Source organism: Apostichopus japonicus, chromosome 2, assembly GCF_037975245.1.
Source record: "Apostichopus japonicus isolate 1M-3 chromosome 2, ASM3797524v1, whole genome shotgun sequence".
Taxonomy (NCBI): domain Eukaryota; kingdom Metazoa; phylum Echinodermata; class Holothuroidea; order Aspidochirotida; family Stichopodidae; genus Apostichopus; species Apostichopus japonicus.
In genome coordinates this window covers 1,296,850-1,309,832 of record NC_092562.1, presented here as the reverse complement: position 1 = coordinate 1,309,832, position 12,983 = coordinate 1,296,850, and the positions used below count along the sequence as shown (strand labels likewise).

The 12,983-nt window shown below is 37.5% G+C and overlaps 1 protein-coding gene across 1 annotated transcript; it reads right to left on the bottom strand.

Moving 5' to 3' along the window:
* Positions 1-188: 188 nt before the first annotated feature.
* LOC139973413 (tRNA:m(4)X modification enzyme TRM13 homolog) lies at positions 189-12,969 on the bottom strand. The gene is made up of 10 exons (XM_071980084.1): positions 12,728-12,969; positions 11,001-11,053; positions 10,290-10,356; positions 9,703-9,759; positions 8,839-8,908; positions 7,574-7,759; positions 6,640-6,728; positions 5,675-5,831; positions 4,521-4,827; positions 189-3,237 (listed from the first exon to the last, which is right to left on the bottom strand). The coding sequence occupies exons 1-10, from the start codon at positions 12,848-12,850 to the stop codon at positions 3,033-3,035; spliced, it is 1,314 nt and encodes a 437-aa protein (XP_071836185.1). The 5' UTR covers positions 12,851-12,969; the 3' UTR covers positions 189-3,032.
* Positions 12,970-12,983: the final 14 nt, after the last annotated feature.

The window sequence follows — 12,983 nt, the reverse complement described above, 5'->3', positions numbered from 1 at the left end:
TTTATTTCTTCATTTATTCGAGGGTAACTCGGTAAGCCATAACTTACCTTCCCCTAGGCCCTCCTTTACAAATATGGATTAAAAATTTCCATGAAAGCCAAAAAAAAAAGAATAAACGATGGATCTATAAAACAAATAGAATAATAAACGATTAAAAGCAGACATAAAAAAACTTTAAAAAGTTAAGAAAAAAATGCACTAGTTGACAAGGTAGAAGTAACAACCATGAAATGTGCCTCCCATAGACATGTTGACTACCCCCATCAAACATTCTTTTATTATTATCAAACAAATGGTAACCAAATGGTATTTGTACGGCACTGATTCACGTGACTGTACGTACCACCGCATGTATGTAGAAAGCTCAGTGAAATAAACTTCCATGTGTGCCTTTATCTATTTTTAATATATCCACTGGGCAATGGCTTCTAAAGTTAGCACCGAAATTACTTTTCCATTGTTATGCGCGACCGACGGAATATATGGTGACATGTCTTATGAAGGTCTGCGATGGTGAAATATGTTGCCCAGTGAAGTAACGTTGCTTTCTCCTATATCGCCCTCCCCTCCTTTGCAAAGTTTGATCGAACTGCACAAAATCAGCCCCCCCCCCTTCCTTAAAAAAAATTATCAAATTATTCCATTCATTAAAAACATGAAATTGACGATAATCAGCTTTCGACAAATAAGTTACGCATGAGGCATCAGTCCAACACAGTGCCTGATCAGAAACGGTTGTTTATCTATAGTCCCAAGGGCGTAGGAACCGGAGGCTGGGGGCGCCATCCCCCAAGTGAAAAATATGGGGGCGGAAGTATCACTCCGCCCCCCCCCCGCTTCGCAAGTCAGAAAACCCCTTTTTTCATTTCCAAATGAGAAAAAAAATCTCATTTGGAGCACCAAATTGCATCTAAGTCCAGGGAGAAAATGCAAAATTATTTACAAAATGGAGTGGGTGTTGAAGTGTGCTATATTGCACCAAAATGCATCTGAGGCCACCTGGAAATGCAAAACATTTCCAAAGGAGAGGGGGACACCCCCTCCACTTAGACCCCTCCCCCAGGCCGGCCATCAGTCCTCAGCCCCCCCCCCTTACTCAAAAGTGCCTTCCTACGCCACTGTATAGTCCTTTTTCTGTAGTACTTAAGTATTTGATCCAATAGTTGTGTTCTGGTGAGCGAAAGTCTTCACCTATACAACTAACCAACCCACGACTGTGATATAGAGTGAAGGCTTCACTTGAATATGTTGTGTATATGTTGCAGCATTTACGACAGCAGCTGCACCGAAAAATTCACCCATTAGCAGTAACCAAGTGACTCTGTCATATTTTACACCGCGACACTGTCCGATCCGAAACAGCAGTTTGGTTTGGATCTCAACTTCTTGTCTTGTTAGTATATTAATTTTGTATTGTTTTATAAGTTTGATTAAGTTTTGGAAAATCCAGCGTTTTTCCCATCATGTGTAAGACTGATTTCCCCATCCTTGACAATCCCTGAGAGGCTATGATGTATAGTTTGCCAAGTTATATTTATTTGTTTAGCCTTTGAAGAAGATCCTGCTAGGATCGAAACGTCAGGACAACTTACTTTTACACATTCTCTTACACAGGCTCTCTAGTGGATAAGCAGTTTGCTAACAGTTTTATTTTATTTTAAGTTATATTTACCCAGATGCCCAGCAAAACTGAAGCGGCAAAAAGTATCCCAACTGCGAATAGGGTTCTGTTTGTATACTGTCTTCATGCACTGTTAGAAAGTAATTTAAGTGATGGGAGACCTCTGGACTGGACCATCAAAAGTGTTAGATTTGGAAAGGATGGGGAGGATGGTGGATTATAGTTTGTAGGGATGATCTTGTTGCAGTGTTAAAACAGGAAAATATGTGTGTTAATCGAATACAGGAAAGATAGTGATGAAGTATACCCCATGCGCTGTTAGGTGCAGTAACGAACTAGTCTTACTCTTAGATCTGCTATACACACTTATACTTAGTATAAAAATATATGATTTATACATGAAAAGATGTGTGATTGAGGTCAGGAATTAAAAAAGACTGTTCCGTTTGTTGTTTAGATAAGAAATCAAAGAAAGAACTAAAGGTAATCAAAGGGAGGTATACAGTACGAACCTCTAAACCCTATGTGGTAACTTGTTGCTACAAAATGATAAACGTTTGTGCATTTCCAACACAATCTCTTAATGAGGGTTACTGATCAGAGCCCTCACAAAGAGCTGGACAAATATGTCACTATGCAGGGCATCAATCACTTTCTGAAGGGTGGAAGACACACTATCAAATGTCCCCCCCCCCCCACCCCCTTATTGACTGACTCGTGTAGGCACTTGGCCTATCAGGCTCATAATGACTCGTGTAGCTCATAAAGGGAGCTCAAACATGAGATTTGTAGTTAATAATGTTTTATTCTCATCTGCCCAACTACCTGAGAACTTCCCATGGCATTCAAACTTATGTGAGAGAAATCCTAACAACTACTGGCTTGATCCTGACTTCCTCTCCCCTAATACTGACCCTTATCCTTACTTGGTTTGGGTCTAAGACATTTCTTTGATGCTCTTTTGTACAGACATGCATTGGAATAAGGGGGTGACAATTTGTTTGGAAAGCTGACAACTTCAACTGGTATCAGTCTACTTTGAAAACTGTTTTAAAACTTACTAAATTCTTACTCTGACTTAGCCAATTTTTCAAGGCAAAGTAGTGCTATTATATAAGAGAGATCTTTGAACTTCAAAAACTCTCCCAACAAACATTCCCTTTTTACACACAATGTGTATGGTACCTAGAAGGCCAGTCAAGTACCCTTGGCCCTGTAGGAGTCGACAACATACTCTGCACGCTCAGCAACAACAGTATTAAACTGATATTTGAGAAGTTCAAAGACATGCTGCACCTTCTTTTGGTACACCCATGCTGCCCTCTGTCCTCCTCTGCCTTCCCATCCAACCTCATCCTCAACCATTCAACCCTCTAATCGCTCAAATGAGTTATGCAGGCATCAGTTATGATCATGCGTTTGGTAGCGTGTCACTGTTTTCCTCTCTCCTATTGGCTAAGATCATGATGTTCTCCAAGGTGACACTAGGTTTGACGTATTGCACTTGGTTACCGGTCAAGCCATTCTTGCGGAGGAATTCTAGCCGTCCAGCATCTAAGACTCTTTTACACATATGTCCAATTTCTTCCCTCTGTTGAATGGTTAATCCAAGAGCACTGTAAAAACCAAAGGAGGAAATACAGTATGCAGACTGACATAAATGTGACACAGATATTAAGGTTAACACAGGTTTTACAGTACAAACAAATAGAGACACACAACGTACAGTAGGCTGCATGGAAAAATGTCTAGTAATTTGAAAATTGGGCTGGCATTCTTTGTATAGAGTAGAAATCAATCAGTCTGATTGTTCACCCTCAGGAAAAGTGCCAACAAAGCAACAGGAGAACATCTTTTTAGATTATTAATGAAATAAAGTTGAACGATTCCCTTTCTAACAGGCTCTTACAGACATTGGATGTTAACTGGCATTCTTGGAGCAGTAAATGGTTGTGCAGCTTACATGCCTGCCTTGTAATTCTCTGAAGATTCATCGAAAAGAAAAACAATTGAACAATTGAAGGTCCTTAGATGCGATTTGGTGCAATGTTTTGCCAGTTTCATCATTATCATATGATATCATATTATAAGCAGATTTTGTTTTCCTGTTTGAATTCTTTTACATGTTCTTTTATATATTATACCAGAAAGACAAACATAGTGCTCTTTAACAATTTTTCCAGTAGGATGATTCTTGTTTATTGTCCAATGTCTGGAAATTAATATATTTGACGAACTTAACTTATGGACAATATAAACTTTCATATTTTGTAAGACAGCCAGATGTGCAGTGGCTTAAAAAGGAATATCGTTATCGCAGTGTATTAGCAGTGTAATAATTATTTACAGGATGTGCGTATCACGTCTGATTGCTAGCTTAGCTTCATAACATGCTGTTCGTGCAACAACTTAGGACGAATCATAGAAAGGATGAGAACGAACGTTGTCGATATCATTTTGCATACAGTTCGTGACACTCCATCGAGTGCGGTTAGGTAGGCAATATGTATTTTATTACGCAGTGGCCAACTGTAGGCATGTAATAGGCTATAGGCTAAATTTAGCTACTTGCATCTGCCAAACTAAGTAAGTAATTGATCTGTGGGCCTGAATGTTACTACGATTATTATCGAGTTAACGGAGCTGACGAGCATTCAATATCAAAAGAGCACTGACAAAATACCCTGCTAATAAAACAACAGTTTTTAAACATTATTTTCGACACTGAAAGGGGGAAGCAGTGGCTCCCCCTGCTCCCCCCTGGCTACGTCCCTGGGTTTTAGTACTATATTTAGCCAGTGTTCATTTACTATTATCAAATGAATAAGATTTTAAATGAAATGTTGGCTTCTGAACCCTTGGGATTCACTTGAACAAAACCATTTACCCCTTTAATTACCTTGTAAGTGTTTCTTTTTCTGCTTCACCATTCTGACTGTCGGATTTAGTTTCCATCTTTTCTTCTCCATGCTCTGACCTTGTTCCGCAAACACACCAGCTACTCATTCGAATGAGTGCCTCAAACTCTATCCTACTAAACCCGTGAACGGCTAAGAAGTCTTTCCCCACATAGCTATTCCAGGTACAACAATGGTGACAACATGTTGCCATAGCAACGCCTTTGACCGATGGGCTGTCAGTCGGTGTTTTCTGGTCATCTTCCCGGCGGTCCAACCGATGTGGGAATAAACTTCTGAGTGCCAGATCTGTAGATGATAAATCATAGGCAAACTTCATATCATAGTTCTGTAACTCTCTTGGACCAGACGAACAAAACATGGGCGCACCGGGTGGGATATGTAAGGGTTTAAGAAAGGCGATGGATTTGGTTTCACATGAAGACGTATTGTAAATGAAAGGCAGTGTGAACCTGATCAAGTAGCTCTTTCTTCCAAAAAAATAAATAAAAAAATAAATATAAGCTGGTACCTAGCTTTACCGGTCAGTGGCAATAGCAACAAAACTTCTATACCAAATGTTGAAATTTAAGCCAGGCCAGTAAAATGTTGTGGAAGATGCATTCATTTCTGACATTTGTTTAGTTATGTTACATGCTAAAGCTCGACATAAAAGCACTGGTGAAGAACAGGGTACAAGGAACCTCATTGTTTCAGACGACTTTTTACCCAAGGATGAATTGTAGGAATATCAAGTGGATATGAATGGATAACTACAACCCTAAACTACGTCTTAGTCGTGTATGCAGCAAATCATTTAGTTAACATTGTCACTGCTGATGCTGCAAATTTAGTGATACATGCTAAATCACTCTGTAAACGTTAGCTAACGATTTGGCTGCATCAAGGGCTGTACAAGCAGTCCGGCATACAGTCATCGATGGATATAATAATAATAATAATAGTAAGACTTATAATGCGCACACACCACTCAAAGAATGTTCATGGCGCAATTGACAATGAGAAATGATACAAATAATACAGAATAATACAAAACAATGACAGAAGAAAAACTTAATGGTACAAGATATGTAAGGGATATGTATATAATAACCCACAGGCGATCCTAATCACAGTAATCCTTGCCTATGCTTACCTGTTGCAGCCCCACAGAGATGCTTGCAGTATGCCACTATGGGTCTGTCAGGGTTATCCTTGATCGCTGGTACCCTGTTGAGTGCCAAATCTTGAATATCAATAAGGAGACGTTCCATAGAGAGGTTCTTTCTGACTTCTTTGTGATGAAGATCTCGCTACAGCAACAGAGAGATATATTAATAATTGGTGTGCATTCATCAAATGACCTACGATCTGCTTCTGCTCGCTTTCTATTTGACATTTCAGGTGACTGCAGACTGCCTCGACTAATTGTAACCCTGACTCAAAAGTACAAGAAACTGACAAATAGACAATCGTTTGGACCCGTTGTGAACCAGTGAATGGTCGTCACTTTCAAAATGAAATTTTGCTTGACTTTTACCGGTGAGCTTTAAATAGTTTGCGCATATGTGAGTGATGCAAACATGTCCCTATATTTATTCAAAACTGTTGTTGGATTTGCATTAAACCTCTCTCCAATTGGGATAGAGAATAGAACATTCAGATCTTGTTACAGTATCAACAATATCAGCAAATACGAGCATTATCTAGGTAATCTGTTAGGTAACAGTAACTTAATTCAAATTCTAAGATGAATGTTTCAAGTGTAACCTTGTAAGTGCACTGTAGAATGATACTAGCAGTCTACCACGGAAAAAAAAAACCTGTGTAATTCAGCCTCATCAGAAGAAAGTCTTGTTGGAGCTACCAGTGAAAGTTCTGGAACCACATTTCACAATTTGCTAATATTCCAGAGCAGCTTAAAAAAGTATCAGAAAGATTTCTTTTGGATAAGAATCACAATGATGAACTATCAGTCACGAGGGAATTTCAATTACGTAAATCTTGGAATTTATCGGTAATTTTCTGACAGAGAGTAACATTTAGCTGGGATGGCTAAAATTGTTTCATTGTTACTATTAAGTAAGTTCAAGGAGATGTGATTACTTAAATGAAACTAACCTTATGTCTAACATTCTTGCGGTCAACGAGGATGAAATGAGTGTCAGGAGTGTCGCTGACTGCCTCAAAAATCCACTGCGATAGTCGACCTGGTGATGAAGAATAACATAACTTATTACTACTGTAAGTTCATTCACACACTAGGAACATAACTTATAACTACTGTAAGTTCATTCACACACTAGGAACATAACTTACAACTACTGTAAGTTCATTCACTCACTAGGAACATAACTTATAACTACTGTAAGTTCATTCACACACTAGGAACATAACTTACAACTACTGTAAGTTCATTCACACACTAGGAACATAACTTACAACTACTGTAAGTTCATTCACAAACTAGGAACATAACTTACAACTACTGTAAGTTCATTCACTCACTAGATACATAACTTACAACTACTGTAAGTTCATTCACACACTAGGAACATAACTTATAACTACTGTAAGTTCATTCACTCACTAGGAACATAACTTATAACTACTGTAAGTTCATTCACACACTAGGAACATAACTTATAACTACTGTAAGTTCATTCACTCACTAGGAACATAACTTATAACTACTGTAAGTTCATTCACACACTAGGAACATTTGTAGACTATACAACAAATAGCAGAGGGATGACCTTAAATGGCTTTCCATAAATCTAAACTTTATAATGATCTGGCAGGTAACTATTTTTCAAGAAGCTAAAGAATTCACATCCTAGGATACTGCAATACATGAACTACAGGTTTTTTTTCTTTACATGTTTCTTCTTCAGTCGGGAAATCCATATCCATGAGAAAACTGAGGTACTTCAATAAACTTGAAGACTATGCAAATAGAGTAATCTTACTCAATTACATAACATTATTTATGATTTCAGTTTACACTTTGGGAGTTATTATAAAATAAAATAAAATATGGAACATGGTTCAATACCTTTGCCAGCTCCATATTCAATGTAAAAGGTGTTTGGAGCAAACAGCTTGGCTTCTTTCATGTTGCCTAGAATGGATGAGATCTGATCAAGGTGTTTCCGTGCCGACAGTCCATTGATCGCTGAATCCAGCTCTGCCTTGAGCACCTCATGATGTAGCACAGATTCTTGAAACTCCAAAAGTTGACCTAATTATGGGAGAAGTTAAATAACGAACAAACAGTGTTGGTTGACAAAAAAATCATTTTAGTATTTATGCTGTGCATCTAATTTTGAGATTCATTGAATATTGTGTCAATATTTAAAAACTGCTGGACATCTTACAGCTGCTGAGAGTAAAACCTGTTATACATTGTTTATGGTATATTCAACCATTCTGTTCACCATTTTGCTACATAAAATCAGAGACAGTTTTCTGTGAATTAGATACAACAACACAGGAAAAACTATGATGATAAACTCCATCTCCTGCCTGCAGTGTGTAAAAATTGCTTTGATTCCAGGATGGAGAAACATGCCCTGGTAGTTCTTCAATGGTGGTGCCAGAGTAAATCTTGATATGAAAGGACTTATTCCACTGGGCTACTGTTTCTACTTTATAATATCCTTGAGGCTCTCCAAATGATAATTTGAAATGTTTACGTTCATTTGCCAATGTTTTGTACTCACATTTAATAGTAAATTAGTACAAACTGATAATGGACCACTTTTTGAAAGAGCACAGGAATTTCTGGCTATGATAAACATTGTTTCAAAGCAGTGGAATCAGGAACAATCCTGAGCTTTACTTAACCTTAGGCTATACAAATCTTAGTGAGTGACACATCCTGTTAACATATATCTGCAGAGGGTGACTATATCTGTTGATATGGTGCTGGTACACACAAAAATAGTATACATTAATTACAACACAGTAGTGGAACCAGCTGTTGGTTTGAGTAAATAGAACAGGTTGGGCAAGGATGGTCAGATCCTCCAAAATGTTGCCTGGAGAGCTCATGCTAAGAGTATGAAGAATTACCAAAACAGATAACTTCAACATTACAGCACTTACAGTATACATGCAAAAAGAAATCAACAAATTAAAGTGCAAGATGTTACAGTTTTAATTTTTTTTTACCAAATTGTTTATATCATCAAGTAAACACAAGTTGTTACATTAAGAAACATGCCATACAAATAACAGGTTTACTTTTTGAGTATTTTACTTTTTCATTCTTAAGATATGAAAATGAGAAAGAATATAAAATATTGGTCAAAATGTTACCTTGCTGGACAGCCTTTGCTTTTTTGATGATATTTTCTACTTCTTGTGGAGTAAAAGATGCCAGTTCTTTCTGCAGCAAAAAAAAGGGTTCAACGACTTAATTTGTTTGAAACAGCTGTGACCAGTACATAACTGTAAAAGTGATCCATTAATGTTTATTGTAGGCATCTCCACAGTGAAGGATTGTGGTCAGGAAAGAAATTGTGCAACAGGTATGGTAATTTTGTTTTTACTTCGCTAGTCAATTTAGGTTTAATTGACATGTAACTTTTAGTGTGGTAAAATTTGGATTGCTTCTTCATCACTTCACAATAAACCATTCGTTGAATTTTGGGGAAAACAACTGTTTGCTATCCCTTTACACACTGGACACAAGTACTGCAGGTAACATGTATCAGGGTAGCCTTTCATGAGATAAACTAGAGCAATGTTCTCTGTGAACTATTGTAAGTGCTCTGTTTCTGTATATTCCAAACAGTGAAATCTAACTGGTTATTTTAACTCTCAATAGTTGATAACAGGAACCAGTTCAGTCTCAATTCTTATGTACAATTTCCATCAGGTTTACGTACTATTAGAACTAGCCTAGGGTATGGTACTTCTGCTACAAGAAAACACAAAAGCAATTTAGTTGAAAGCAAAGCAACACAGATTATTTCAAGAGTATACAGTTTTCCAAATTAAAGTATGTATAATTTCAATACTTGGCTTATTAGATTTAATTTACTTAGATCTTGCCATGCGTAGCAATGTTTCATGAAGCAAGCACTTTCTATTAAATAATTTATAACTACCCTCTCTGTAATTATACATTTTTTGGTAACTTTTTCCCATTTAGCTACCTAATAATCTGTAAAAACTTACCTTTCCTGTATAATTCTCTTCACACTGGTCAATATTGATGTTTTGTTCGAAATAAATCTAAGCATAAGAAAAGAGAAATTATGAAGGTTGTGGTGGTGGGATTTGCCTTAATTTGCAAGTACTGTAACTATTGCAATGATGACACATAATAGTTGCTCAAATCACATGTAGGCTAGTGCAATTGGCAGGTAATTCTGACTTCAACTTGATCAAGTAAAGAAAAAATATGTCTATTTTAAATGTTCTAAAACTATGGACAAGGTTTGCTTAGCATGCACTATGGTCAATAACTCATAGTACAGTACACAATTATTTCATTTTGTTAGATAAGTGATCAGTGAGTGAAGGTTTCAATAATAGTAAGAATATGAAACCAAATATGCTAGCCAAGTCTTGCCAAAAGTTTGCACATGAATATGTATGTAGTGTGAAACTAGGGGAAACAAGTCTGTAAACCATTTAATTCCTAATTACCCAATGGAAAAAATTGTACACAACATTACCCTTTTAACCGTGGAATATCCACTACTTCACAAGTTCTTAAAATTGTACATTTTTGAAAGGGGCAATGAACCATGTATATTTACCGGTTTATCTTTTGGTCTGCTATTGCAAATCTTCAGATGTTTCTTTAACTTATGAACAAATACTGAACTGAAAGAGAAGGAAATTGAAACAAGGTTAAGAAGAAGTAACTTAGCACAGTTGAAATATCACCTGGTGCAACATGACATTAGTATAACTAACTAGTATTCTCTTATTTTATTCAATGATAATCAGCAGTTACTTGATTATCAGCAGTTGTTTTTATGATGCTTAAGTGACCACAAATGTGGGAGAAACTTGCATGGGATTACAACTTACACTTCTGGTGGCTTCCAAATCAACATTTCAAACTCAAATTTGGAATCTTTTCAATTTAGAAAGTCATTTCAGATGGGAAAACATTAGATCGCTCTTGGATGAAAAACCCACCTAACAATCGGGGATTGCAACCTGGAACCTCCCGATTGCTAAGCCCCATTGCTTCAAATGCCACCACCTTTATCCACTTTGCAACAGCACCGGTATATATGATGCTGTCATTGTTGCAATAACTTGCACATATCATTGTCATGATGATACTTGAAGCAGAGTAAAATGATAATTCCTGGTTGTCTATAAATTCAGAATCATGTAACGTACTAGCACATAGCAAATATAGATCTAATGATATCTATTTTCATGTAAATTTGCTCTTCTTTATCATGTCATAAATTTGAATTCAGCCACAGCAAGAATAGAATGTCTACACTTACTGTTTTGGATCCAGAGGGCACTGGATTCTTGGTTTTGATGTAGGTAAATTGTGCTGGAAATGAAGAACAGATTTCTTGAGTAAATTTAAATAGTTAATTCAAAAAGTTGCATTTCATATCAACTGGTAATAGATGGTTTTACAGCATTTACTACTTACCTCAATCTGACAGGTTCATGAAACATTCACCCATACTGTTCTCGACACACTTTAAGAAATTTTATGATTTTACTACGTAGGAAGGAAAGTTAGCCCTGGGCACTTAAAGAATTTTCTCAGTGTTTTAAACTACCGACAGTGAAGTCAAAGATTGTGTCCAATATAAATTCAAATAAGAAAGATCACCAAATTCTTCATTCTACACCTCTCTTATTGTGTTTTTGTTGAAGTCAAACACTACTCTTAAACTCTTTTTAAGGGCCAACCACAGAAAATTTACAGCCATTTTACTCATAAGAGAAGTCTGCGCCAAATAATATGTCTCACAACAGCCCAATACTGACAATGAAGCTTCTAAGTTAGTTTTATGGTTATTTGCCCAGCACTGCATCAGTTTCTTATAAATTGTATGCCTCAACAATGTCAGTTGGCCTTCATTTGGCTAGGTCTAGGCTATAGTCCTAAGAACTAGTACTAGTAAAACTAAACAAAGTGATTATTCGCAGGGCAGCCCGGCGAATAACGTACGCAGACACCTTATTCGCAGGGCTGTGACGATTTTGAAAATAGGTTTATTATTAGGTTTTGCCATTGATACCAGTCAGTTTAGGGGCCTTGAAAAAGCCAACTTTTTGGGCCCAAATAGTCTTAGCCACTTCATAAGCTAATTTTTGGAGCCCCAGCAGTTCAAGGTTAAAAGCTTATTTTAAGGGAGCTGATCTTGGGATTCCCCTAAAGCCGATATTGCCTGAAAGCCAATATGGTCAAAGGTGTGACACCCCCCCCCCTCCCACACCTTTACATGCAAATGAGCAGTCACTCTGCAAAAACAAAGGTGAAAATGATCGAGGGATGACATTTTTATGTTGGCGGTACTAATGCTAGACTGGTTCAATCCTAAGGCCCTAGGCTACCAAAACCAATCCTAACAGCATTAAGATAGGAATCCCAAAGGCCAATAAATTCCTCAAAATATAGAGGCTCCCAATTAAGACTCTCAAAAAGATAGCTGGTGCCCAAAAGCAAACTCGAATAGCCCCATAAGCAAATTCGAATAGCCCCAAAAATTACTGAGCCCTTTAACCCAGTCTAAGGCTGCCCTGTGAATAAGGTGTATGTGTCTGGCTATTCGCAGGGCAGCCCTGCAAATAAGATGCTTGTGTCTGGCTATTCACAGGGCTGCCCTGCGAATAAGGTGTATGTGTCTGGCTATTCGCAGGGCTGCCCTGTGAATAAGGTGTATGTGTCTGGCTATTCGCAGGGCTGCCCTGCGAATAAGCCCCACCAAAACTAAAAGTCTAAATTAACATTTTCAAAATTGGGCCTTGTGCAGAAAATTTCTGGTCTGACTGTTTTAAACTGATAATTCATTCTCAGGGTCATTATTTGGTCGTGTCCTGAATATTTTGATGACCTCAAGAGAAATAGAACGTTTTCAGATAGGGCCTGTGTTAACTACTGTAAGGCCTACAGTATTCACTAAGTGAGAATCTATATTAATCGCTTATAATTCGCGAAACTGGGTTTTCTACGTACACTACTAATAGGCAAATAATAGTATGAACTTACTTGGAATGCATGTTCGCCGCAGTACTGTAAACCCTTAGCTACTTGCAATTTGCACTGACGTTTTCTTTTCTCAACATGGAAAGCACATTGATTGGTACCTTTTACCTGTTGATCTACTTGCATTTTGGAAACAAATAATACTGGTAAGAAACTTTTCGCTCGGGTTGCTGTATGTTCATAAGGCCTGGGTAGTTACGTGGATGCGAGTGATCGCGAATTTTAGTCAGTGGCAACTGATTGCGCAATGTGCATATCC

What these genes read in the sequence shown, in the direction of transcription:
- LOC139973413 (XM_071980084.1), bottom strand. Translation starts at nt 12,850, where the DNA reads ATGCAAGTAGATCAACAGGTAAAAGGTACCAATCAATGTGCTTTCCAT. An exon ending in GCAAGAATGTTAGACATAAG is followed by an intron (nt 5,832 to 6,639) that starts GTTAGTTTCATT and finishes CTGTTGCTGTAG; the next exon opens with CGAGATCTTCATCACAAAGA. An exon ending in GAAAAAGAAACACTTACAAG is followed by an intron (nt 3,238 to 4,520) that starts GTAATTAAAGGG and finishes TGGTTTTTACAG; the next exon opens with TGCTCTTGGATTAACCATTC.